Source organism: Macaca thibetana, chromosome 1, assembly GCF_024542745.1.
Source record: "Macaca thibetana thibetana isolate TM-01 chromosome 1, ASM2454274v1, whole genome shotgun sequence".
In the NCBI taxonomy this organism is placed as follows: domain Eukaryota; kingdom Metazoa; phylum Chordata; class Mammalia; order Primates; family Cercopithecidae; genus Macaca; species Macaca thibetana.
The window spans coordinates 108,890,731-108,917,153 of NC_065578.1; the positions used below are offsets into that span (position 1 = coordinate 108,890,731).

General features: G+C 47.3%; 2 protein-coding genes across 3 annotated transcripts in view; both read right to left on the reverse strand.

The window, feature by feature from the left end:
• The window catches only part of PSMA5 (proteasome 20S subunit alpha 5), a 509,972-nt gene that overhangs the window by 100,958 nt on the left and 382,591 nt on the right, over nucleotides 1–26,423 (reverse strand). The window lies entirely within an intron of this gene.
• AMIGO1 (adhesion molecule with Ig like domain 1) lies at nucleotides 2,202–7,610 on the reverse strand. Of its 2 annotated transcripts, none has more exons than XM_050746375.1 (2): nucleotides 7,467–7,610; nucleotides 2,202–7,049 (listed from the first exon to the last, which is right to left on the reverse strand). In XM_050746375.1, the coding sequence occupies exon 2, from the start codon at nucleotides 6,960–6,962 to the stop codon at nucleotides 5,481–5,483; it is 1,482 nt and encodes a 493-aa protein (XP_050602332.1). In that variant the 5' UTR covers nucleotides 6,963–7,049; nucleotides 7,467–7,610; the 3' UTR covers nucleotides 2,202–5,480. The 2 variants fall into 2 exon arrangements, with proteins under 2 accessions (XP_050602332.1, XP_050602343.1); XM_050746386.1 differs by having other exon boundaries at nucleotides 2,202–7,027; nucleotides 7,467–7,607.

The window sequence follows — 26,423 nt, forward strand, 5'->3', positions numbered from 1 at the left end:
GTGCTTTCTAAGGATGCTCAGTTCTGCTCAGGCCCCACAAAAGCAAACTACGACCAAGTGAGGGAGCAGTGGGAGGTGAGGGAAATGCAGCACAAAGTACAATCACTGCAGTACTCGCCAACCTGTATTTGTGTACACATGGACACACACACGGGCCTTGGCGTCAGTGACTCCTGCCTAATGTATGCCAGTCTCACCTAATGTATGCCAGTGCCGAAGGGCATCCAGAAGTCCCACCGCAGGGCTCCACATCCTGGCTCACTGCAGGTTGGTTCTCTCAGGCCATGGTTCCAACCAGGGAGAGTAAACAAGCTGACTAGATTGGAGGCCTCAGGGCAGGTCTAGGTGTCTTCACTATTTTGCATTTTCCACTTGAGAGTGTAGAAGCCTGATGAAGGGGTTTGACTGGCAGCTGCTTTAGCCTTCCTCTCTCAAGCCCCAGGAGAGGAAGCATCCAGCACAGGCTTACTGTGGCTAGACCAGAAAAGCCAACCATCCCACTGCAGGGGCCTGAGCCTTTTCTGCTATGTGGGTGGGGAAAGTGAAGCTTCCCCACTGGTTTCCTGGGAGACACAAGATAAGTGGTGCAAGAAGTGCAAGTGCAGAAAGGGAAGGAGTTGAGAGATTGTGGGGAAGAGAGGCCAGGCTAACCAATGCACTGAACTCGTATCTATTCTCAAAGAAAACTGTCATATTAGCCTCCTCCCTCCCCGCAAGTGCTACCTAAGAGTAGCCAGGGTAAGTGCTGCAAGGCATGGCAGACAAAATTGCCCATCTTGGCCAGAATCTAAGGAACTTCTTGTGGCTTGGGGGAGGTGATGGGGAGGTGGTGAGGATGTGGGTGGTGGGTGGGTGGGGGGTGTTGAAGAGATGCAGCCATGGACTTCCTTGGGCTTGGCACAGGCCAAAACAGAAGAGAGAACTCCAAGTAGTTCTCATCAGACTTGCTCTCCTTATCGGCTTCATCCTGTTGGCCAGACTGTCAGCCACAGAAAAACTGCTTTGCAGATGAAAAACTATATAAATGCAGAGTATGGGAGTGCTCTGACATCAACAGCTGTCATTTCACTGACTGCCAAAGTTGACTTGTCTGATGTGGCTGGTTGTGCAGTAGCTCCACCCCTCATCACCTTGGTTGTTCCTCCTGAAGTGAAAAACAACTTTCCAAATAGAGGAGGGCTGCCCTTCGGTCAAGACTTTAGGTAAGTATTCAAATTCGGATTCTTTCAATTTTTTTCCTTGTATCATTTCCTCTCCCCCCTTGGAATCTGCCATGACAACCCTCTTCTAGAATCACCGAGAGTAGCCAAAGAATCAGCATGGTTAAGAGTTGAGAATCCAGTCCAACTTCTGGTAGGCTGAATCTGCACCAAAACGAAGGGACTGCATTTTTCCGTTCCACGCAATGCCTAGGACACACTAAACCTGTCAAGGAAGATTAACCTGCCCATTAGGTGAATATACTTTTAGCCTAAGATGGCTACCATTTACAACATGAAAATACTGATAATAAAAAATTCTGTGAAAGTGAGCTGCTCCCCACCATTTTTAAAAACCCAATCCAAGCATTTTTTCCATGGTACGGTCAGTAGGCTTGATCCAGACTTTTAAGAGAACTCTGCAAGGGTGGCAACCCTCTGCCCTAGGGATCCAGGAAGGCTTCATTACCTACAAGCCTCAGCGAGCATCAAGTCATTTGATTTCTAAACTCTAAAGCTTCAGTGACATTTGAGAATCTTATCTTAGAGGTCAGCAAACTATGGTCTGTTGGTCAAACCAGCCCATTGCCTGGTTTTGTGTGGCCTGTGAGCTAATAATAGTTTATGTATTTTTTAATGGTTGGAAAAACTCAAAAGGCATGTTAAAATTATATGAAATTCAAGTTTCAATGTCCATAAGTCAAATCTTTTTTGGACCAGAGCCACAGTCATTCATTTTTGTCCTGTCTGTGACTACACTCAGGCTATAGCAGCACAGTTGAGTTGTAACAGAGACTGTGTGGTCTGCAGAGCCTCAAATATTTACTATCTGGCTCGTTAGAGAAAATGTTTGCTGACCCCTGGTCCATCTTAATGCCTAGATGTGTATTTCACCCATGTCCGTACAATAGCACTTAAAAGATTTTCTTCCTAGATAGGCCACACCCTTCTGAGGTACAGTGAACCCCACCCACAGGCTGAAAAAATAAACCAGTCAGATTGTGCCAGGACAGAGACTCAAGCCAGGTTTAATGATCATTGTCTAGTTTTCAGAGCCCAGAGGCTCCAAGATTTGCCAGCCTAGGTGTACACAAGTGGGAGGAATGGGGTCTTGGACACGGGAGGCCTGCTTGCTTTGTCAGCAGAGCTACGAGGAAGTACAGAGGTAAGAACACACAGAAAACTGGATCCATCTGCTTTGTTCTCCCCAGCGAGGGTGTACCTTCTCCTGGCCCCTTCCTTGGGCCCCATAAACACACACACACACAAAAAAATCACAAATAATTACACAGACAGATTGTAGAGCCCTGTCATACTCTGTCTCCAGGGACACCTGCTTCCTGGGAGACATGTCTGGTTTATGGGTGCGGGGTAGGGTGAGAGGAGGTGATCTCTCGGCCTTTTCTTATACCCACACCTGGCAGTTTTCAACACAGGGTTCTAGTGAGCTTACATATGGTGATTACTCAATTCTCCAATTAAAAAGCTACCTTTGGGTTCTATCACCTGAAACCACGGGAAGAAGCTAATCAAATCTCTTGGTAGGGCAGCCAGGTACATCATCTACCAGGTGTCTCAAACTCAAGGCCCAACTAGTGAATATAGTCAGGAGACAAGAGCCACAGGGCCTTTTCTCATTTCCTAAACTGGGTAGGAATTATGAAGAAAACGGCCCTCCTAGTCCTCAGGAGCTCCATCACGATGCCCCAGAAGGCCTGCTTCATTTAACGCTCACTTTAAGGATCGTCAGAGCCATAGATGGTGCCAAGTGGGGAGACTGCAGCATGGAGATGAGATTTTCACAGATTTCCTGATGAGTCTGAGGAGGGAGTCCTGGTTCCTATAGCTCCAGTAACAAAATTCTCAGGAGTCTCTGGAATAAATCAAGACAACTTTTCTCTCCTGAGGACAGTTAACAGGAAGAGCAGCTCACAGCTGCTTAGCCCCTTGCCAGTTTCCTTCTGAGTCCTTCAATGACCTAGTTCTATCTTAATTGCTCATATATTGCTCATATATATAGTCTTTAAGGGAGGTTTCTGAGGAGTCTCCTGAGACTCAGGAGTTCTTCCTGAGAAGAACCAGGTAGCTCCTCACCACCTCTTCTTCCAAGGTCTTCAACCCATGGTTCTTCTAACTCCAGCCTGGGCAGAAAAGTGATTCAGTGCCATGGAAATGTGGGTGAAGCTTCAGGGAGTTCAGAAATTAAAATACAGGAGTGTGTATTTGAAGAGCCTGGCATGGTCACTGTCTCTTCTAAAGGGGAATACAATTGTGTGGATGAAGTTGTGCACATTGGTGGAGACCATTCTGAGAGTGGCGTTAATGGGGACTACAGATTCACTGTCCTGGTGGAAGTCAAGGTGCTGGTGTGCATGCATACCTATAAGCATGCATACCTATGAGCATGCAGGTACTTGAGGGAAATGCTGCACCTCTCTCTCAGCAAAACTAGGTTACTAATAAAGGATGGACAGCAGTCTTGAGTTCCCAGGACCCAGACAAGGGGAAGATGTTGAGTCCCCTTCCCCAATCTTAATGGGAAGCTTAATAGGCCCTCCAAGCCCCTTACCCACAGGTAAATGACACCTCTTAGAACGTAAAAAGAGGTCAGAAATCTAGAGGATCTGGAGAACTTCCAATGGACTGGAAACGTGGGAGAGAAGAGACACTAAGAAAAACCAACATCAGAGAACATTTTCACCTTCGCCCTGCTCATCCCCCGCCAAAGCTCAGAGCAGCCACTCCCAGGGTATGCAGTATAGTCAAAGGGAAAAGTTAAAGGGATCAGTCATCTCCATACTCAAAGTATTCTGCAACCTTGGATGGAATGGAATGTTGAGCTCATCCTTCTTAAGTTCCTCTGGCCTGACAACCACAACTGCAAAGACCTCTCAATGGAGGAATGGGGTGGCAGAACTCCCCTTCTGAAAGTTTAGTACTCCTGATTATCTCTGCTTCAGGATTGCCTGGAATCTGTGGAGAGGGCAGAACTCTAAGCTGCACTCCAAATTGCCATTCTGGGGTAGAGACTACCCAATTCCAGCCCTTCCGATGTCAAAACCCCATGCTTTGACTTTGCAGCAGAGGTGATATCTCTGAGAGGAGCAAGACAACCTTGTCCACATAGAGGAGATATATACTGGATTTTCTCTATCACCAAGACTACTCTTAGCCAGCTGGGGCCAGGCTTTCCTGGACTCCTCCCCTTACAGAGCAGCATATTAGGGAAAATTCAGAATCCCACCTGAGCTTGATAAGGAGACTGGATGAAGAGATGGTATACATTGAGAATCAGCTCCAGCTGGATGCTACATAATAGAGGCTGATTTACCTTCATCCTTCTAGCGTGAAGTGGGCCCATGTACCATGTCTGTGGCAGGCATCCATAAAAGCTCTACCTTCAGCAGCCCCCACTCTGGCCTGACACACAGATGCTGGGAATCAAATACTAACCAAGGGTTTCACCAACCAGGGAATTAGCCTATCTGGAGTTCACCCCCCATCTACAAGTTTCGTGCCGGCACCGATGCTGTGACATGGACCCTTCAGTTCATGCTGTACCCCTCTGTGCTACTGGTCCCAGGACGAGGCACAGATAGCACATCCCACACTGCTGTCATAACTAACAGGCAGCAGGCCAGGCTCCTGCGAAGATCCATCCACCCAGGGCTCATCAGGAAAGAGGAAGGCTTTAATGGAAAGTCTTACAACAGCTTTGGGGAAGTGTTACCGATTGAGGTCTCAGCCTTTTCCTGACTCGTTTTCCAAAGGTTTTCAATTTCCCCAGCTGTGAAGTTTGACTTCCTAAACAAAGAAGATACTACAGCTTTTCCCCAGTGTGGCTCCTGTGGAAGCTCCCCCAACACACACAACATCACAGGTGTGGGTGGGCAGAGATAGAAAAAAATTTTTTTTTCTGAATGTTTTTCTCTTAAGGAGCTAGGGATGACCTCATGAAAGTTTAGGGAATCTGCTCTTCCCCTCACTCCTTCCTCAATCCCATCCAACTCAGACATGTTTCTCTTCCTCTACCACACTGAGAATTGGCAGGGCTTTGGGTACGGGTGTAGCATTTGCCTGAGGATTAATATACCCCCATTTGAAAATCGTGGCAGCCACACCCTGTTTGGGGTCTTGCTCTCTGTTGTACCTGGGACCAATTCCCTTGAGGTCAGGAGGAACCCATTCCCTTGGGCAGCCAGCCCTCTCTTCCATCCCCTCATATCCTTCAGGGGTGCATTACCTCTCCTGGGGCAGAATCTCCCCACCAACCCATCCTGCTCACACCACAATGGGCGTATCAGAGAAGACCGAGCTGACTGATTCCGGATCCGACATCCTCCGTTGGCCCTTGCCTGTGGCCTCAGGCACTGGCAGCGTGTTGCCTGGCTTGAGCTTGCCGTTTTGACCCTGCCCAGGTCCAGCAGGTTCCAGGAAAGCCACCCGCCGGTCAAAACCATCATCTTTGTCCCCACCAGCCATAGGATCATGGTTGGGTGTGGTACTAAGCATGGAAGAGCTGAGGCTGTCTCCTTGATGGCTGGAAGGCTTCTCTACACCCCGGCACCAGCAGCGGCAAGGGGTGAGGTATAGGTATATGAGGACCAGGACCACACTAAGGATACAGCCCACTAGGGTGGTATAGGCTGTGTTGAGGGTGTCATGGTGTCCGTGCAAGGTGAAATTGTGCACTTTCAATTCCACAGACAGTGTCTCATTGAAAGTCTCTCCCATGGCATAGCAGGTATACACACCACCGTCCTCGACCTGCACCTGCTGGAAAAGAAGACTGCCATCCTTAGACACACTCACCGTGCCATTGGTCACCTCATCTAGCACCCGTTCATTACTTGGCGTCACCCACACCTTGGTCATCCCTTGCTGCTTGGTGTCACACTTGATGATCAAGGTGTCACCCAGGTGGGCCTCCCAGGCACGCTCCTTGTACTCGCCACAGTTGAGGAAACTCAGGTTGAAGACATTGTGCAGCTTCTTGGAGTTCATGCAGTACAGATCCTCTTGAAAGTCCATCACGGAGCTCAGCTGCCGATACTGCCAGTGTGAAAAAAGCTGGTAGAGCTCACAGTCGCAGTTCAGGGGGTTGTTATGTAGGTACAGCCCATTCTTGATCCAGGCCGGCAGCTTCTGCAGGTCAGGCAGTGGCAAGTTCTTCAGCTTGTTAGAAGAGAGATCCAGGAGCGTCAGTTTGGGTAGCTTGGCTCCTTCCTTGACCAGTTCCAGAGGGAAGCGAGAGATCTGGTTCTGGCTCAAGTAGAGTTTCTGCAGCTGGGCCATGTCGTCGAAGGCGCACCGGTCCACCGCCATGATGTGGTTATTGTAGAGCAGCAGCACCTCCAGCACTTGCAGGTCACTGAACAGGAACTCATCCAGTGTACGCAGCTGGTTGGAGGAGAGGTCCAGGTAGCGCAGGTTGGGTACGGGGGAAAAGGCCTCAGAGGAGATGAAGTTCAGGTGGTTGTGGCTCAGCAGCAGGGAGTGCAGTTGAGTCAGGCGCGTGGGGGTCCACTCGGCCCGCAGGCGGCTCAGGTTGTTGTGGCTGAGGTCCAGTAGTGCTGTGTAACTGGGCAAGGAATGGGGCACATTGGGCAGCTGCTGTTTGGAGCAGCTGAGGATGTTGCTGGCGCACAAGCAGGCAGCAGGACAGCTAACCACGGCTCGGCCAGCTCTGGCCACCTCAAAAAGCAGCAGGGACAAGGACGGCAGCAGGAGCCAGAGGCCTCTCGGGTCACGGTGCGGGTGCATAGTGTCACTGGAGTGGGCGAGGAAGGCCACAAGGAAGATCTGGGAGGAGGTCACCCGGGCATGTTCTGGTGGGGTACAGAAGGGTCACTTGAGAGAAAAAGGATGGGTTTGTGGTCACCAAGGACTCCAGAGGAAAGGACACCCTCTCCCACTTCCCCTCCCACCCTTACCTCCACCCCCTTTGGGCTAGGAAAGAGATGCTGGGTAGTTTCCAGGCACTGTGCAGGCAGTGGGATGTAAATATCGGCCAAAGAGGAGGTGGCCCGAGGGCCTACTGGGCTGGGGTGACAGGGGTGCAGGCTGCAGGTATGTACAGGATGGAAGGGACTGCTGGGAGTCACAGGGATGGCACGGGCAGGGTTTGGAGGTGGGGTCGGCGTGCCTTTTGGGAGGAGCTGAGGGAAGGTCAACAGGGCACCGGGCTGGGTAGGACGCGTCCGGTCAGGGTTGAGGGTCCCCGGGCCTGTAGGGGCGGGCTCCCCCCGGGATCACCGGTCACTGCACCTGCTCGGCGAGGACGTGTCTCAGCCCATGGCCGGTCCGGGAGCTCCGTCGCGGCCTCCCCCGGCGGCGCCTCACCGGCCGGCCTGTCACTGCGCCCGCCTTACGCAGGGGCCCGCGCCCGGCACCGTCGCCTCCCGGGGACTTGCGGGGCCCCGCTCCGCTCCGCTCACCCCGCCACCGCCTCGTCCACTGAGCCCGCCGGAGCCCACTGACCGCGGCCGCTGTCTCCAGGTCCGCAGGCCTAGCGCGGATCGGTGCGGGGAGCTGGAGGCGCAGCGATCCGAGCGGAGGGAGCGGCGTGGGGGCAGCGAGCACCGCGCGCGCGCCCGTCGCCGCCGCCAGAGCCTCGGGGCGCGTGCGCGCGGCGGGGGCGGGGCGCACGTGCGTGTGTTTGTGTCGGAGCCGGCCGGGCGGACGCGCGCGGGGTCCTTCCCTCAAAAAGAGAGCTCGGGACGCTGAACTAAAGACGAAAATTGGCAGGAAGTGCGGCAGTGGCCCCTTAGGATCAGCTATAACTTCCTCCATCCCCATTCTCCCATCCCCCATTCCCCAGCACCCTTCTCGCTACACAGACCCGCTCTCAGGAAAAGTCTGAAATGAATCGCTGCACCTACTCGGGCAAGAGGCGTCACATGTCTTTTAATTTCGCAAATTAAAGAAATCTGGCTCAGCTCCCGCCTGCCAATGTTGGCGGGAAATTCATTAGTCACATCTGAGGTTCCCCCCTTCTCTCCGTAGTGGTGGGGTCTCAAAAATTGGGGGAAGTGTTCCCCCCTACCCACCCCGTCTTGATGCTGCTAGTTCATGACCCTTGAGGAACCACTGAAGGGCACAGCTCCTTAGCCTGCAAGCAAGCTGCGCAGGAGTGGCGGGAAAGGGGATGTTTGGTGGGCCCAGGCCCCAGAACACCCCTTTATAGACACCTCATGCACGTCTCACCACTCCACCTGCTACACACACACACACACACACACACACACACACACACACACACTGCATACAAGCCAGGGACAATTTCCATTCCTGGAAACTCCGAAACCCTTCGCAGCCTGGAGGAAGTCATTCAGCCCTTAGGTCTGGCCACTTGCCTTCTTCCTAAGCCAGTGCCAGCTCCCCACTCCCCTTATGGAGCAATTCCAACATAGTTTCTCTGTTACCTAATGCTCAAGATGAAGGCCAGTGGTAGAGGTGGAGGGGTGTCTTCTTTAGGGTGGCCCCTGAAACAACAAGAAGCTGTTACTAGTGTATGTTGTTTGGGGGTGAGGAAAGAGAGATGCAGGAAGAGCCTAGACCTTATCATTCAAGACGTTAGCTGTTCTTGAGATGGTGGACCGTAAGCGAGAAATTACCTTTTTATTCTTTCCAGTCTCTTACAACAGCAAGATCAAGACTGAAATTAATGTCTCAATAGATTAGCTTGCTAAGAGTTTTAAAAAGAAAGAATTTATATCTGTCACATGTTTTACCATGAATTTTAGTGAATATATTATCTCTTCAAGGAGTATTAGCATGTTAACCTTTCGCATAGTGTGAAAAGGTCTTTCTGCCAGGTGCAGTGGCTCACACCTGTAATCCCAGCACTTTGGGAGGCTGAGGCAGGAGGACTGCTTGAGCCCAGGAGTTGAGAGCAGCCTGGGCAATATGGTGAGGCTCTGTCTCTTTAAAAAATAATAATAATAAGGCATGGTGGCACGCACCTGTGGTGCCCACTACTTGAGAGGCTGCGGCAGGAAGATCACTTGAGCCCTGGAGGTCAAGGCTGCAGTAAGCCATGTTTGTGTCACTGCATTCCAGCCTGGGTGACAGAGCAAGACCCTGTCTCACAAAAAAAAAAAAAAAAAGAAAGAAAGAAAAGAGAAAGGTCTTTCTGTTCCTGTTCATTTCAGGTATCATTGAAAAGATGAGGAGGGTAATCTTTTTGGAGGACAAGGAGTGAAGAATCTTGAAATCACATTGCATCAGTTATCTATCGCTGTACAATCACATTACCCCAAAACTTAGTGACTTCCTACAACAATGTACATTTATTGCCTTTCACAGTGTCTGTTGGTCAGAGATTCAAGAGCAGTTTGGTGGACAGTTCTGGCTTGGCAGTTTCTCATGCAGTTGTACGTTAGATGGAGCTACTATCATTAGAAGGCTTCACTGGGGCCATAGAGGCTCACTTAATTTCGTGTGGCTGGCTGTTGGCAGGAAACCTCTATTCCTCTCCATAAAGGTCTTTCCACAAGATGACTTGAGTATTCTCACAACACAGTAGATGACTTACCTCAGAGCAAGAGATCCAAGGGATAGCAAGACAGACATCACAGTGATCTGGCTCTTTGAAGTGATGGGTATCACCTCCACTTTGGTCACATATGCAATCCCTGATTCAATATGGAAGAACTACACAAGGACACAAATACCAAGAAGAGAGGATCATTGGGACCATCTTGGAGGCTGGCTATCACACACATCATCTCTGAAGTTACATCTGTTTTTTAATTTTGAAAATTTTCAAACATACACAAAAGTAGAGAAAATAGTACAATGAACTCCGATATACCCATCACCCATTTCAATAATCATTAAAGAAATGTCATAATTTTGTTTTGTACAAATATTCCTGAGAAACACATGCTCCTCCCACCCCACCCCTCATCTCCATATTGCATACTTTTCACCCCAGTGTTGTTCCAGGCTCTCTCCTCTCCCTTTCCTCTTTTTTTTTTTTTTTTTTTTTTTTGACAGAGTTTCTCTGTTGTCACCCAGGCTGGAGTTCCGTGGCGCAATCTTGGCTCACTGCAACCTCCATCTCCTGGGTTCAAGTAATTCTCCTGCCTCAGCCTCCCAAGTAGCTGAGATTACACATGCCCGCTACCATGCCTAGCTAATTTTTATATTTTTAGTAGAGACGGGGTTTCACCATGTTGGCCAGGTTGGTCAGGAACTCCTGACCTCAGGTGATCTGCCCTCCTCGGCCTCCCAAAGTGCTGGAATTACATGTGTAAGCCATCATCCCCAGCCTCCCTTTCCTCTTTCTGCTATGTTCAAGGTATGGGAGAGAGACAGATACAAAAAAAGAAGCAGGCCCCTTATGATGGATACCAGTTTCAAGAGTGGGTGTCTGCAATTTGGAAGGGTCACTACAGATATGTTGCTCATCACTTTTTTCAGCTAATCCATATCCTTTTAAAAATAATCATTTTGGCCGGGTGCGGTGGCTCACCCCTGTAATCCCAGCACTTTGGGAGGCTGAGGCAGGCAGATCACATGAAGCAGGAGTTCAAGACCATCCTGGCCAACATGGCAAAACTCCATCTCTACTAAAAATACAAAAATTAGTCCGGCGTGGTGGTACACGCCTGTAGTCCTGGCTACTCGGGTAGCTGCGGCATGAGAATCACTTGAACCTGGGAGGTGGAGGTTGCCGTGAGCCAAGATCATGCCACTGTACTCCAGCCTGGGCGACAGAGTGAGACTCTGTCAGAAAATAAATAAATAAATAAATAACCATATCTTTTAAAAATGTTAATGTGCAGACAAATCAGCAGAGTATCTTATAATCATGGAGATTCTAAATTACCAGGACTGGGGTGTGACCTGAGATTCTGCTTTTCCAACAAGCTAACAAGATGATGCCAATGCTTCTTTGAGACCACACTTTAAGTAGCAGGAATCTAGAGTTGTGCTGCCTAATTGGTAGCCAGCAGCCATTTGTGGCTACTTAAATTAATTAAAATTAACTATAAATCGCTTCTTCAGTTTCCCTAGCCACATTTCAAATGCTTATGGCCATATGTGGCCAGCTACCCTGTTGAACAACGTATTGTCACAGGAAGTTTCATGATGGCACTGGTTTAGATAATTGACTCATAATAACTTTCCCACAGCTGCTTTTTAGACCAGAACAACTATTAATTCACAACCAAAGAAGACCTGGGCAAGATAAATAGCAACAGGTTATTTAGTGAGTATGTATTTCCACTTGCTGAAATGGACCAACTCAGTATTCCTAAATACAATTTGAGAGGTTGTTTGGTTAGCTTAGCACTTGAGCAAAAGCAAATGGATATGTGTCCCAGTTTATGAGACTGGATGAATTCCTTTTCTCCACACTACAAGAATTTTTTTTGCTTTCTTAATAGCTAATACTGGCCATTAGAATCAGAGTGGAGAAGGCTGGTAGTGGTGGCTTATGCCTGTGATCCCAGCATTTTAGGAGGCCAAGGCAGGTGGATCACTCAAGCTCAGGAGTTCAAGACCAGCCTGGGCAACATGGAGAAACCCATCTCTACTTAAAATACAAAAATTAGCCAGGCATGGTGGCATGCTTCTGTAATCCCAGCTACTTGGGAGTCTGAGGTGGGAAGATGGCTTGAGCCCAGGAGGCAGAGGTTGCAGCAAGCCAAGATCGCACCACTGCACTCCAGCCTGGGCAACAAAGCCAGATGCTGTATCCAAAAAAAAAAAAGAAAGAAAGAAAGAAAGAAAGAACAAAGAATTAGAACGGACAACGCCGAGGGAAGACACCCTATTAAGAAACTATCTTTTGGCTGGGTGCAGTGGCTCACACCTGTAATCCCAGCACTTTGGGAGGCCAAGGAGGACGGATCGCTTGAGGCCAGGAGTTTGAGACCAGCCTGGCCAACATGACGAAACCCTGTCTCTACTAAAAATACAAAAATTAGCCTGGTGTGGTGGCACACCTGTAATCCCAGCTACTCGGGAGGCTGAGGCACGAGAATTGCTTGAACCTGGGAGGAAGAGGTTTCAGTGAGCCAAAATCATGCCACTGCACTCCAGCCTGGGCAACAGAGCAAGCCTCTGACTCCAAAAAAAATTTAAAAATTTAAATATTTTAAGTATTCTTGTATTTTGTGGAGATCTCAGTAGTTCTACTCATATCAGCAACTTTGTATTTTTTGGGATGTCTCCAAGAAGAGGGGGGCCTCTAAAAATTAGGCTATTTTGGGGGTGGGTAGCAATAAAGATGAGTCTTCTGTTATGAATTGCTTAAATGGCTAACATTTTAGCCCTCACCACTGGGTTGAGGCCCCCCCGCTTTTTTTTTTTTTTTTTTTTTTTTTTTTTTTTTTTTTTTTTTTGAGACAAAGTCTTGCTCTGTCTCCAGGCTGGAGTGCAGTGGTGCGATCTTGGCTCATTGCAACCTCTGCCTCCTGGGTTCAAGCAATTCTCCTGCCTCAGCCTCCCAAGTAGCTGGGACTACAGGCGCATGCCACCATGCCCAGCCAATTTTTTTGTATTTTTAGTACAGACGGGGTTTCACCATGTTGGCCAGTGTTGTCTTGATCTCCTGACCTCGTGGGCCTCCCAAAGTGCTGGGATTACAGGCGTGAGCCACCGCGCCTGGCCAGGTTGAGCCCTTTCTATATCTAGCAGTTCACTCATGGTTCCATGTTCGGTTTGTTCCTGAAAGTGCTCACTCTTGAGGATTCCTTTTGCCATCCTCCTGCCCCCACCTCCATAAACCATCAATCATTTCACTGACCTTTTAACCTTTTAGAATGCTCACACATTGATTTACTCAATGTCCAGGAGGCAAATACTCCCTCTGTTTAGATAACCGGCATCGCAGCCTCTTTTTCCAGTCTTTTCTCTTTCCACCTCAACCCTGCACACTTTCCGGAAGCTCCACTTGATCTGCAGAAACCACAAGAATATGCATACCAACTAGGGGCAGCTGAGGGCTCACTGATGTAGGTGGAGGCATGCCATGGGCACCTATCCATGTCCTGGGCTCTTCAGGTTTGTCAAACAAATCTGAAGGCATCTGCTTAATCTATAGCTTGTGCACTACAGTCAGGACTATCCTGCCACCAAAGTGGTGATCACTCTAGATGACTAAGTCATGAACATTCTCTTGACTTTTAACATGTATGGACATCTCAGAATAACTCTGCACTGAGTCATCAGATAGATGTGTCTTTGAAGTATGGCTGAACAATAAATTCATGGTTCAAAATGTTATTTTAGCCCTTAGGGATGGAATTCACCACCACAGTCCACCTACAGCTGACCTGATATCCCAAAGATGGAAGACTATAGTTCCAAGGCCTTGCTACAAGTAAGAATACCTTGGACCTACTGCCATGGGGGCCTGGATAACCAGGAAGTCCTCCAAAAGGAATCTTACATTTTTTTCATTAAGAAGTTTTGTCATAAGTCTGAAAATATTTTCTTTTCCTGTACATGCAACCCTCTCTTTTGATTTCTAAAGGCTTTATATCTAAAATTAAATCCTAGCTAATGTTGAAACTTCTAAACTAATTTTCATATATGAATTTTTTTTTTTTTTTTTGAGGCAAAGTCTCACTCTGTCAGGTTGGAGTACAGTGTTGTGATCACAGTTCACTGCAGGCTTGACCTCCTGGGCTCAGGTGATCTTCCCACCCCTACCTCCCAAAGAATTGGGACTACAGGCATGTGTCACTACACCTGGCTAATTTTTAATCTTTTTGTAGAGACAAGGTTTCACCATATTGGCCAGGCTGGTCTCAAACTCCTGGGCTCAAGTGATCCGCCCGCCTCAGCCTCCCAAAGTGCTGAAATTACAGGTGTGAGCCACTGTGCCTGGCCCATATATAAATTTTGGACTAGTTTGTCTTATATTTGGAAAGTTAATATTCCAGTGTAGGAAGTTAGCACTTTTATGATTTGGGAAAGGATTATAGTTAAATTCAATGTTTAGCTTATAGTTAAAAGTTTCTTTCCATGATCTGCAGCCATTTGATTACTATTTGAGTTTATAGATCTGTCTCCTCTAATCATGCTTTCTGAGCCCATACCTACTCATTTGTCTTTGAAGTTTCTACTCTTCAACCACTTATAGCATTCTTAGCAAAGTCTCAGAGTAATGGCAGTACTAGCTCATCTAGCTCTTACCTATAATGAGAGAACTTTAGATTACCTGCCTGTGCTGGAAGAGGCCATAGCAGTCAAGTTCACAAGCTGGTTCATGGCAGAACTGAGTTAGAAGCCTAGAGAAAGAGTGTAGCTTTGTGGTTAAGGGAGTAGTCTCTAGAGCTAGACTCCTTGGGATCCTATCTTGGCTCTGCCACTCACTGTGTGACTTGAGCTAGTTACTTAACCTATAAAATGGGGATAATAAGAATACTTGCCTAATTGGATTGTTGTGAGGACTTACTGAGTTCAGGCATCTAGGAGAAACTCGAACACCAAGCAGGCTCCCTATAAATATGAAGAGGTAGGAGTGGGCTGTCTCCTGCATCCTTGGTCAAGGTTCTTTTCAATGCATCATAACATTTTCAGGGACAGTGCAAGGCAGATAGAACTGAGGAAAAGTTCTATCTGTAGTCTGTGCTCTCCAGAGCCTGCCTTCTAGGGCTCCAGGCCAAGGTGATAGGCAGAGCTAAGTACTCAGTGTTGATGAATGGGGGGCTAGGATTAGGAAGTCATTAGGAAGCCATGGTAGGGGCTGAAGGAGTGAGGAGGACTCAGGATCAGTAACGGAGCAGTCAGTTCCTGTGAGGGCACACACCAAACCAGCAGGAAGGGCAAGGTCTCACTCCCCAGAGCAGGCAGCAGTTCCTTTAAAATCACAGGCAAAGGTGCTCCGGCTGTACTTAGTTTGGGTCAGACCATAGCTGGAGTCTCAAGTTCAGCTCTGGGCAGCTCATTTACAGTCTGGAGCACAGCCAGAGGTAGTTGATGGAGTGGTACACAGTCTAGTAATCATTCATATGCATTCACTCACACACATCTGTTGAGCCCCTAGGGCAGAGCACTGTGTTATGTGCCTGTGGTGAGGCTGGGTGAAGCAGGATGCAAATATGCTTTAGAAATAATTTCTTCCCTCCAGGACTTAGAAGGTAAGATATGTGGATTCTACACAGTTTAGCAAATATCTGTCAATTGCTCATTATGTTAAGGACTCTATGTAGGGTATGTACTTTGTGGCCAATAGAAAGAGAATTGGACTGAGTGTCAAGAAAGCTGGATTCCAGTCTCACCCCCTGTATTAGGACATTCTTCCCTTGCTATAAAGAAATACCTGAGACTGGATAATTTGTAAATAAAATGTTCAATTGGCTCACTGTTGCACAGGCTGTACAGGAAGCACAGCAGCATCTGCTTCCCGGGAGGCCTCAGGGAGTGTTTACTCATGGAGCAGGCACTTCCCATGGTGAAAGCAGGGGCAAAGGGTTGGGGAAGTGCCCCACACTTTTAAATGACCAGATCTCATGAGAAGTCATTATCACAAAGATAGCACCAAGCCATGCGGGATCTGTCCTGATGATCCAACTTCTAGCTTTGAGGATGACAATTCAACATGAGATTTGGGTGGGGACAAATATCCAAACTGTATGACCCCTGTCGTCATCTGGCTGTGTGACTGTGGCCAAGTTACAGTGGGGCTCAGTTTTCTCACATATAAAATGGAAGTTATAATACCTGCCCTATTAAAAGTACAAATTCTAAAGCTCCTGACCAACTGAATTGGAATCTTCATGGGAGGAGCCTAGGAAGCGTTTTGAGCATCAGGGCACTTGGGAAACACCACCCTCAGGGCCATGTTCTCCATATTTAGGCCTCAAACTGTCTACATCAGAATCTCCAAGGAACTTAAAAAGAGGATTCCAAGGCCCACCCCAGACTTTCCTAGAACTCTGGAGATGGTGGCCTGAGAATCTGTATTTAAGGTGATTTTTTTTTTTTTTTTTTGAGACGGAGTCTCCCTCTGTCGCTCAGGCTAGAGTGCAGTGGCGTGGCCCGATCTCGGCTCACTGCAAGCTCCGCCTCCCGGGTTCATGCTGTTCTCCTGCCTCAGCCTCCGGAGCTGGGACCACAGGCGCCCACCACCACGCCTGGTTAATTTTTTGTATTTTTAGTAGAGACAGGGTTTCACCATGTTAGCCAGGATAGTCTCGATCTCCTGACCTCGTGATCCGCCCGCCTCAGCCTCCCAAAGTGCTGGGATTACAGGCGTGAGCCACCGCGCCCAGCCTAAAGTGACTCTTTATACCTCCAACTTTAAGCACCACTATTATAGAATTTTGGTGAGGATTAAATGAGAACAGTTGTAAACACTTTGATAGCTCATATATGAGAGATGACCAAGCAACGCGAGATTTTTACTTTGGGAGGAAGCCATCATAACCATTTCTGAAAGTTGAAGCATTGTGCATTAGTCAGAATCTTTGGAACTGCAAAGAAGAATGATACCTAACAGGCTTTAGGAAGAAAGGTTTACTGCAGGACCCCACAGGGTAGCTGGTGAGTCGCCTTGTTAGCTGTAGTCACTGTGGTCCCAATGCTTCCAAGACTTGGAGAACTGAACTCGTGTTTTGAAATGGCAGAAAGAGGCCCATAACCAAAAGTCATCCACCTTCTTTCATTTCCATCAGGGTGTTTACTTACTCAAAAAAGAGGCTTTGAATGAGTCAAATTGCCACCATCTAATATTGAGCACTCTTTTACGGCAGAATTTTTATCAAACCCTTTCCTTTGGCCTCCTGTGTCCCCCACCCATACAAGGTTAATTTCAGTAGGTGGACTAATCCCCATTCCATCATCTGTGGTAAGAGTAGCAGTTAGTTTTGCTCAGCGCCTTGGGGATATGCTTTCTTCAGAAAAGTAAGCAGGGAATATATTAAAAAGAAAGCATTTTGAGGCCTGTTTATCTAGTATAGATTTTCATGGAAAGAGGGAATAAATGAACTATGATTCTAAAATTTGGTAATACACATCTCTTTGTGAAACCCATGGATTTCCTCCCGGAAGCACGTAGGCAAGGCACACCCAGATTTTTGCACATTTCTTGGGGGCATGGACTTTATAAAGCCCATCCATGGACACCTAGGTTGAGAATCTGTGCTCTCCTGGGCCTTTAAAGGGCAGAACTATACTACTGGGTGGAAGTGCCAGAGACTCAGATTTCCTTCGCATGTACAGAAACATCTTCTGACATTTCAATTGTCCAATAACGAATCTTTTCAATCTTGAGGTAGTGAACTCCCATCACAGGAAGCACTCAAGTAGGAGCTGGATGACGACTTTGCACAGATGTCCATTCATTTATTTATTATTACTATTTTTATTTTTGAGACAGAGTATCACTCTATCACCCAGTCTGGAGTGCAGTTTCCTATGTGTCTATCTTTGGGGTTTTGTTTGTTTGTTTGTTTGTTTGAGACAGTCTTGCTCTGTTGCCGAGGCTGGAGTGCAGTAGCACAATCTCAGCTCACTACAAACTCCACCTCCTGTGTTCAGGCGATTCTCAGGCCTCAGCCTCCCGAGTAGCTGGGATTACAGGCACACGCCACCACGCCCAGCTAATTTTTGTATTTTTAGTAGAGACAGGGTTTCCCCATGTTGGCCAGGCTGGTCTTGAACTCCTGGCCTCAGGTAATCCACCTGCCTCAGTTTCCCAAAATGTTGGGATTACAGGCATGAGCCACTGCGCCCAGCCTATGTGTCTATCTTTGTATTCCACTTTTCTATTATACACACATAGGAGTTATTGCTATATGTGAATGGGGGTGTGTGATAGAATGAATGAACAAATAGGCTGGGTGTGGTGGCTCACACCTGTAATCGCAGCACTTTGGGAGGCAATGCAGGTGGATCACTTGAGTCCAGGAGTTGGAGACCAGCCTGGCCAACATGGTGAAACCCTGTATCTACTAAAAATACAAAAAAAAAAAAAAAAAAAAATTAGCCAGGCGTGGTGGCCCACACCTGTAGTACCAGCTACCTGGGAGACTGAGGTACAAGAATCACTTGAACCCAGGAGGTGGAGGTTGCAGTGAGCTGAGATTGCACCACTGCACTCCAGCCTGGGCAACAAAGCAAGAGTCTGTTTCAAACAAACAAACAAAACCTCCAAAGATGGACACATAGGAAACTGTTTCTGTCCTCAAGTGCCGTGGTGTAGTGAAGGAAACCAAGATGGCCACAATGCATGGTGACAGGTAATATAAGAGCCCATGTGTAAAGAGCTTAGGAAGACAGAGAAGAGAAGGGAGCAAGCTTGTGGAGGAGTCCTGCATAGGGCCAGAGGTTGACCAGATGACCACTTCCAACTCTAGTACCCCATGCAGCAGTGAGGCCAAGGGGTAGCTGGGGGCACGAGGTGGACTTTAGCCATGCCACTCCAAACAGATGCATGACCTATGTTTTTTAAAAAAATGTACTTGATACACAAATACAGCTTCAGGAGGAGTCTTCCAGCTCCCCCCACCTCCTCCTGCCTTCTGCCTTTCAACCACATGGCAGCTTCTTAGACTGTCCTATATGGGCCTTCTAGACTGCTACTGATCTTTTTGTTTGGTTTGGTTTTTAGAGACACGGTCTCACCATGTTGTCCAGACCAGACTCGAACTCCTAGGCTCGAGTGATCCTCCCGCTTCAACCTCCTGAGTCTGGGGCTATATAGGCATGTTCTACTATGCCAGGTCTATATTTCATGAAGTTATCAAATAATGGCCCGAGGCCCTCCTAGACATTGTTATTTGAATGGAGCACCATCAGTCTACTGTTTGGGCTGGAAAACCAGGGACTGCTGGTGAGAATGTGCTGGTGAAGATTAGGAAGGGGGCAGGTAGGAGTGCGTTTGAGCATGGAGTGGCTGTCTCAAACCTGGAGTCATCTCCCCATGATTGTTCTAACAACTTTGAGGGTTGAAAGCATTTCCTTCCCTGCAGGTTTTCCTCGTTTTCTTTGCCTGCTTCCACAGACAGTACACCCGCCCTTTCTCCCTCCCACCAAGGTCACCACTCAGCAGGCTTTGATCAATGTCATCTTTTTTTGAAAGTCGCCTTGGAAAAAGGCAATTTGACTGCAGTGAGGCAGAACAGGGAGCTGAACACCAGCCGCCCTTTATTGACCACAGTCCAACCCCAAGAACAAAATGAAGAGGAGTGCCGTGCTGCCCTGGGCCCCTGGTGATCGCAGGACCGCCTCTCCCAAGGGCTCTGGGCATGGTAGAGAAGCCTACAGCACTGGGTCTTGGGGTCTAGGTCTCCTCCTCCCTTTCTGTCCCTCTTCCCAGCCCTTTGTCTTCTGCTACTTGTTTCCTGGCGGGTAACTAAAGGTCCCTGAGAACCCCCATGGCTCTGGGGACAGGAGCCCTCTCCACTGTGCAAGCAGTGGGCTGCTGATTAGCGCAGGGAATAAATAACAGCAAGCTAATTATCTCCCTGATTGCGGCTTGCCTCACTAACACGGCTGGGCTGGAGTGGAGATGAGGCAGTTGAAACTATTCCAAGCATGCTTCTGGGTTCAGGGAAATTTCCATACGTTTCCAGCCTGGAGACACTTTCCCTTCCCAGATGCTCTGGAGTTCTAACTGGAGATGTTCCCACTCCTGCTTCACCTAGGAATTGAGAGACTCACCCCAGACAGACTGTTTGTGTCTGTCCCTAGTGGGTGATGGGAGCTGGCTTCTCAGAGAAGCAGGGAAAGGCTTTCAGGGAGGACGGGGATGGCCAAGGGCATGGAGAGATGAATCCTCAGGGACCACATACTCCAGCACTTAGCTTCCTAATTACATCTGCTACTCCAACTCCTTGAACTGAGTGCTTCCTATCAGGCCTGCAAGCAAGAGTAGAAAGTACAAAGAGCACTGGAGAGCACTGGTCCGGGACTCTAGTCCTACGGTGACTGCCTCTGTGACTTTGGACACAGTCCTTAATCACTCAGGTCCTCCATTCCCTCTTTATGAAACGAGAGAGTTAGGCATCATGACCTTGGAGCTTTGCCCAGCTCTAGAAACAGCTCTAGAGTCAGCTTTGTGACTCTAGCTCTGAAACTGGACTGTACTGTTCTCTTGGAGTCCCAGGCTTGGAAAGCGTCTGACACTTCTTGTGGCCACGTCTTCAGGTTTTCCTTTCCCCCATATTATTGCATTGTTTCCCATCTTCCCTCGCACTTTACCTGACTTCTCTACTCTCTTGGTCTTGAAAACGTGTCTTGCCTGGAGGGAGAAGTGTGAAGGACATCCTCTTCAGGAAGATGTTAGTTTCCAGCAGCCTGGGCCGTGCTAAATTGCTGAACAAGTAATTATTAGCCTGTGAAAAGACAAGATGTGGAGGTGTCTTTTCCCGGGAGTGGTAACTATTGCTGGTCTACTGAGTATAGAGGAAGAAATCTACTTGCCTCCTAGGCATTTTGGCCCATCCTGACTATGAGCCTTGCCCCTACCTGCACGTCAGTTGCAGAGTTCACTTGCAGGAAATTGAAGGGCTGTCTCCATTTGCTGGTGAGACTCATCTCTACAGGGTGGGTAAGCCGTCTTCTGCTGGAGGTCAGATGTTAGACAAACCAGATATTTTCATCTGATAAAGATGAATCTATGAAAAAGCAAACCTAGGAAACCCTTAGGAAAGGGAAAGGGAGAAAAGATAGGGCTAAGAGTATACTTGGGCTAAAGAGAAAAATACTGCATGTGGAAAGATAGGGTAACAACCTCCCAAAGTACTAAGTTCATGCTACCTGGTCAGATCTGATGGGAAGAGATCTCATGTAAGAATCAGAAGGTCACATTCAACATCATGCTTTGTAACTTCTAAAGGGTAAACTTGGACAACTCATTTGCTTTTTGCATTGGTTAGGGTGAGCTGGCTGATGTGATGAATAACCCCCAAGTCTCTGACTTACCTCAATGGAAATTAACGTCTCCCTGGAATAACAGTTTAATGAAGATTTTCACTTGATGGCTTCCCATTGGATGAGACTCAGAACGATCCGCCTTGTGGCTCTGGTCACTGTTACAGGTTTTGGAATCCTCTACTGGAGGATTCTGTATTCCCTGTTTCCAGTCAGAAGATGGGGTAGAGACAGGAAGCATGCAGGATTGTGTGGAAGGTTTTATGGACCAGCTCTTGAAGTGGCATTCATCATTTCTGCCATATTCCACTGGCCAGAACTGTGTCATATGACCACACTTGGCTACAAGGGAGGCTAGGAAATGTAGTCAGACTATGCACCCAGGACGTAAAATGAAATGGTTTCATAAAACCAGTCTGTGGCACATATTATTTGCAGTTTTTGTTCCCAAACTTATCCATAGGGCAAAGGGCCTCTACTTCATCATCTAAGTTAGCATGAATATAAGTTAGGAAAACAGATTTTGAGAGAGCTTAAAAAATTATAATGTGTGTGTACATATATATACACACACACATATATATACACATACACATACACATAATGTATTTCTCAGATTAATCTAGAATTAACTTCATAAATACTGGCTCTCTTACTCTATTAGAAACACTAAACGCTCTATTATTGAAACAAACATATTTGGGTTATATGACAAGTGTCTCTAAATGACAGTTGGAGTTCAGTTCAGTGTGTGAATAAATACTCTGCAATAATTAAATCCTTAAAAAATTATATAATGTGTCCTTTCTCTCCCCTTCCCTTTGATCTGGATTAAAGAATCAGCCAGCACAGATGGCGTGGTCAGTGTGGCTGGGGCCAAGATTTGGCTGGTTCAACCAGCATGTGTGGTGAGTTTGAGGCAGAGAGGGTGGCCTGTGTGGTTAGGAGATTGATTACAAACAGAGGAACTGAGCACACACGTAGTAGGTTCAGGATGATGGGACCTATATTTCTCATGGTTAGTGACAGGAGTTACATATGTGGAAAGAGAATAAACCCTGCAGTATTCAATCAGAATTGGGGTAATTAATTTGAACTCCTGATTTTAATATATGTAAATGATGTAAATGTGTGTGTGTGTACATATCTATTTCTAGTCCCATGTATACAAATGAGGGGACTTATTTATGTGTCCTTTGAACGATACTAGAAGCAATGATGCCCCAATGGCAGCGAGCACACCAAGCACCCAGATTTTGGCTTCTAAAGGTATTTTCTACTTAAAACAAAAACAAAAACAACTCCACTAGGACTGATTAGCCTAGAAATTATTAGATGAGCCCCAAATATCTTGTGCTAGAAAGTAAGGAAGTGCTCAGATAATGACGGAAACACATGAAAAGAATGGGGAATCCAACTTGAAGGGGCATGCACAGGCCAAATCTGGGACAATTTAGGCATCAAAATAAATAATTTTGGTATTAGGTTACAACTAAAATACGGTAAAACAGGAATGACGGAATAAACAAATAAATAAATAAATGGAGAGACAGAGCAGGCTTTATCTTATGTTAGAATGCCAATTGATGTGTATATATATATATAAAAGCTGCATTTAGAAAATTGCCATTTGGTAACCATCACAGTAATAAACAATCTAGGGGAGGCCTGGCGCGGTGGCTCACACCTGTAATCCCAGCACTTTGGGAGGCTAATGTGGGCAGATCACGAGGTCAGGAGTTCGAGACCAGCCTGGCCAACATGGTGAAACCCCGTCTCTACTAAAAATACAAAAATTAGCTGGGTGTTGTGGCAGGCACCAGTAATCCCAGCTACTCGGGAGGCAGAGTTTGCAGTGAGCTGAGATCGTGCCATTGCACTCCAGCCTGGGCAACAAGAGCGAAACTCTGTCTCAAAAAAATAAAAAATAAAAAATGAAAAATGATGTAGGCACAAGTCATCAGTGGATGTTATAACTAGTGGGTGAAAGTCTGATGAGCAATATGATTTTTACACAATTTTAGTGTCTCCCCACAAATACTTGATTGATGAGTATGCAATACTATCAGTTGACTTTACAGTGGAAAAACTTAGCTGACGTTATCTTAGCCAAGTGATAAAAGTTAACATCTCCAGGCCAGGTGCGGTGGCTCACGTCTGTAATCCCAGCACTTTTGGAGGCTGGACGGGCAGATCACCTGAGGCCAGGAGTTCAAGACTAGCCTGGCCAACATAGCGAAACCCTGTCTCTGCTAAAAATACAAAAATTAGCTGAGCATGGTACATGCCTGTAGTCCTAGCTACTTGGGAGGCTGAGGCAGGAGAATTGCTTGAACCCAGGAGGTGGAGATTGCAGTGAGTCAAGATCATGCCACTGTACTCCAGCCTGACCAACAGACTGAGACTCCATCCCTGCCACCCCCACAAAAAAAGATAACATCCCACTAACAGAATATGGCCTCACTTCTGCAGTATTCCTGACAAAACGCATAACCAGAAACTACTCATAAGGGAACATCAGCCAAACCCCAATTGAGGGACATTCTACAAAGTTTCCAGGCTGGATTCTTCAAAAATATTAAGTTCAAGACAAGGAAAGATAGGAAATGTTCCAGACTGAAGAAGACTAAAAAGACATGACAACTAAATAGAACACATGATCCTGGATTAATGCTTAGATCTATAAACAATGTTACTAGAATAATCAGTGAGGCCAGCACGGTGGCTCACACCTGTAATCTCAGTACTTTGGGAGGCCAGGGTGGGTGGATCACTTGAGGCCGGGAGTTTGAGACTAGCCTGGGTAACAGCGAGACTTCATCTCTACAAAAAGTATGAAGAAACTATCCAGGCATGGGTATTCACCTGTAGTGACAGCTACTCACAAGGTTCAGGTGGGAGGATTGTTTGAGCCTGGGAGGTCAAGACTGTAGTGAGCCGTGATCATGTCACTGCACTCCAGCATGGGCAACAGAGTAAGATCCTGTCTCCAAAAAAAAAAAAAAAAAAAAAAAGGATTAGTGAAATTTGAATGGGGTCTCTTATTAGCCAGCAGTTCTGTATCAGTGTTACTTTTCTGATTGGGATGTTGTTGTACTTTGGTTATGTAGGAGAATGTCCTTGTTTTTGGTGAATACACACTGAAGTGTTAAGGGGTAATAGGGCATCATGTCATCATGTCTGTAATATACTCTCCAATGGATCAGAAATTACGTATATATGATGTATATATATAAGAGAAAGACAGAGAGAGAACACATATAAAACAAATTGAGGACCGGGCACTGTGGCTCACGCCTGTAATCCCAGCACTTTGGGAGGCTGAGGTAGGTGGATCACTTGAGTCCAGGAGTTTGAGGCCAGGTTGGGCAACATGGCGAAACCCCATCTCTGTAAAAAAAAAAAATACAGAAATTAGCTGGGTGTGGTGGTGCATGTCTGTAGTCCCAGCTACTTGGGAGGCTGAGGTGGGAGGATTGTTTGATCCTGGGAGGTGGAGGTTGTAGTGAACCCAGATCACACCACTGTACTCCAACCTGGGTGACAGAGTGAGACCCCATCTCAAAAAACAAAAACAAAATTTAAAAAAACAAGTTGAGGAACTGGGTGGAAGGGATGCAGGAACAGAGGTTCTTTGTACCTTTCTTGCAACATTTCTGTCGATTTGAAATAATTTCAAAATAACAAATGAAGGAAACATCCACAGTATCAGAACACCTGTGCCTTTGGACTCCTGCAGGAGAGACACTTGAGAAGAGTTGGAAGTTAACAAGAGGTCAGAAGCAGCAAAGCATCACAGAAGGTGAACAGGATTTGGAATAAATGACATGGATTCGGTCCCAATTTTGTTACCTATTAGCTGCATGATCTGCAAGAAGGTGTTTCACCTTTCTGAGCCTGATGATAGTAATAATCTCACAGGAGTGCTGTGTGGCTTAAATTATTAAATAAGGTATGTGACAGTGCTTTGTAAAAACACTATTGCAAATATAAATCGTTAGTAGTATCTTCCTTCTCCCAGAAAACTACAACTAATGAATGTAAAACTGTCCCTTCAGTCCGCACATCTCTTTCAGTTCTTCATTCAGCTGCCATCTCAGAGAGACGTAAGAACGTGCTTACAGACTGAGAATGGAAGAGGCCGGCACCTAGGAGGAGGCACAGTTGACGGCAAAGCCACCAGGGATGGCAACAGTGCATGCATCTGTGTCCATGTGTGCTCCTGTTGTGTGCACGCACACCTCCTGGAAGCCTTGGTTTCAGGCGCCTTCTCTGTGAGCAGAGACCCTGTGGGGATGGATGCATGCTATTATAGATTCATAAACATCTGCTCGTGTGGCCTGGGTAGTCCCTTCTAGAAGGAAAGCCCCTTTGCTTCTGTCACTCCTGACAAAAATACTTGTGCACACAGCATTATGATACATACCATTCTCTAGTAACTTAGGAATCAGGGTCCTAACGCCACACACTGCAGATGAGCTGACAGCCAGCAGTGTGGGGTGATGAGAATCAGACCTGCTTGTGCACTTTCCAAAGCCTTTCATTCACATTCCCTCACGCGAGCCTTAGAGCGACAGCAGCCTGTGAGGCAAACATTGCTCTCTGCATTGCTCACGGATCAGGACTTGCCCATCCTTAGAGCTAATAAATGGTACCCACGGGACACAAAGTCAGGACTTTCACGATGCCCCTCCATCCCGTGGACATTCTGACTGAGGATATGGTTTGTCACAGCACCTCCCTCACCTCCCTTTCCAGGGCCCTTTTCCTCTGCCTCTGGGTTCTGTTTCCCATGTCCTTGGCTCCTCAGAGCTCTCCTCTCCTATGTCAGCCACACTGATCTCCACCCCCAGATTTCTGGCCCATGAAGCACCCTCTGCTAGGGTTGCCTCTCCAGACTGTCCAACAACTCCTTCCCCACTGCCCCCACATTCTAGCTGGAGCCACAAGGGTTCAGCATCTTAGCCCCTGTTCTGGAGTCAAGAGAGAAGAAAACAAGGAAGAGGCTACCCAGCCCATGGCTTCAGGAAGCTGGCCCCGGGAACTCACTTGAGTGCTCTCTCTATTCCCAGTCTGGTTGCCATGTCATCTTCTAGCCCAGGCGCACGTTCCCTTTCCTCACAATGCCCCTGCAAGAGCAGTACTTGGTTCCTTCTAACTCACTCTACCCCTGTGAATCAGGCCTGAGGAAGTTCCAGCAATGCCAAGTTACCATTAGGCTCCTTCTGCTCTAAGCACCTCTTGGATCCAGACAGACAGATGGATCAACATCAGGCATAGCAGAGCCCAGGGGTCTCTGCTCCATCCTTTGGGTGCAGCTGCTCCTAAACTGACAGGCTCAGCCTACTTCTGGTGACAGTGGTGTGACCAATGCACATTCTGATG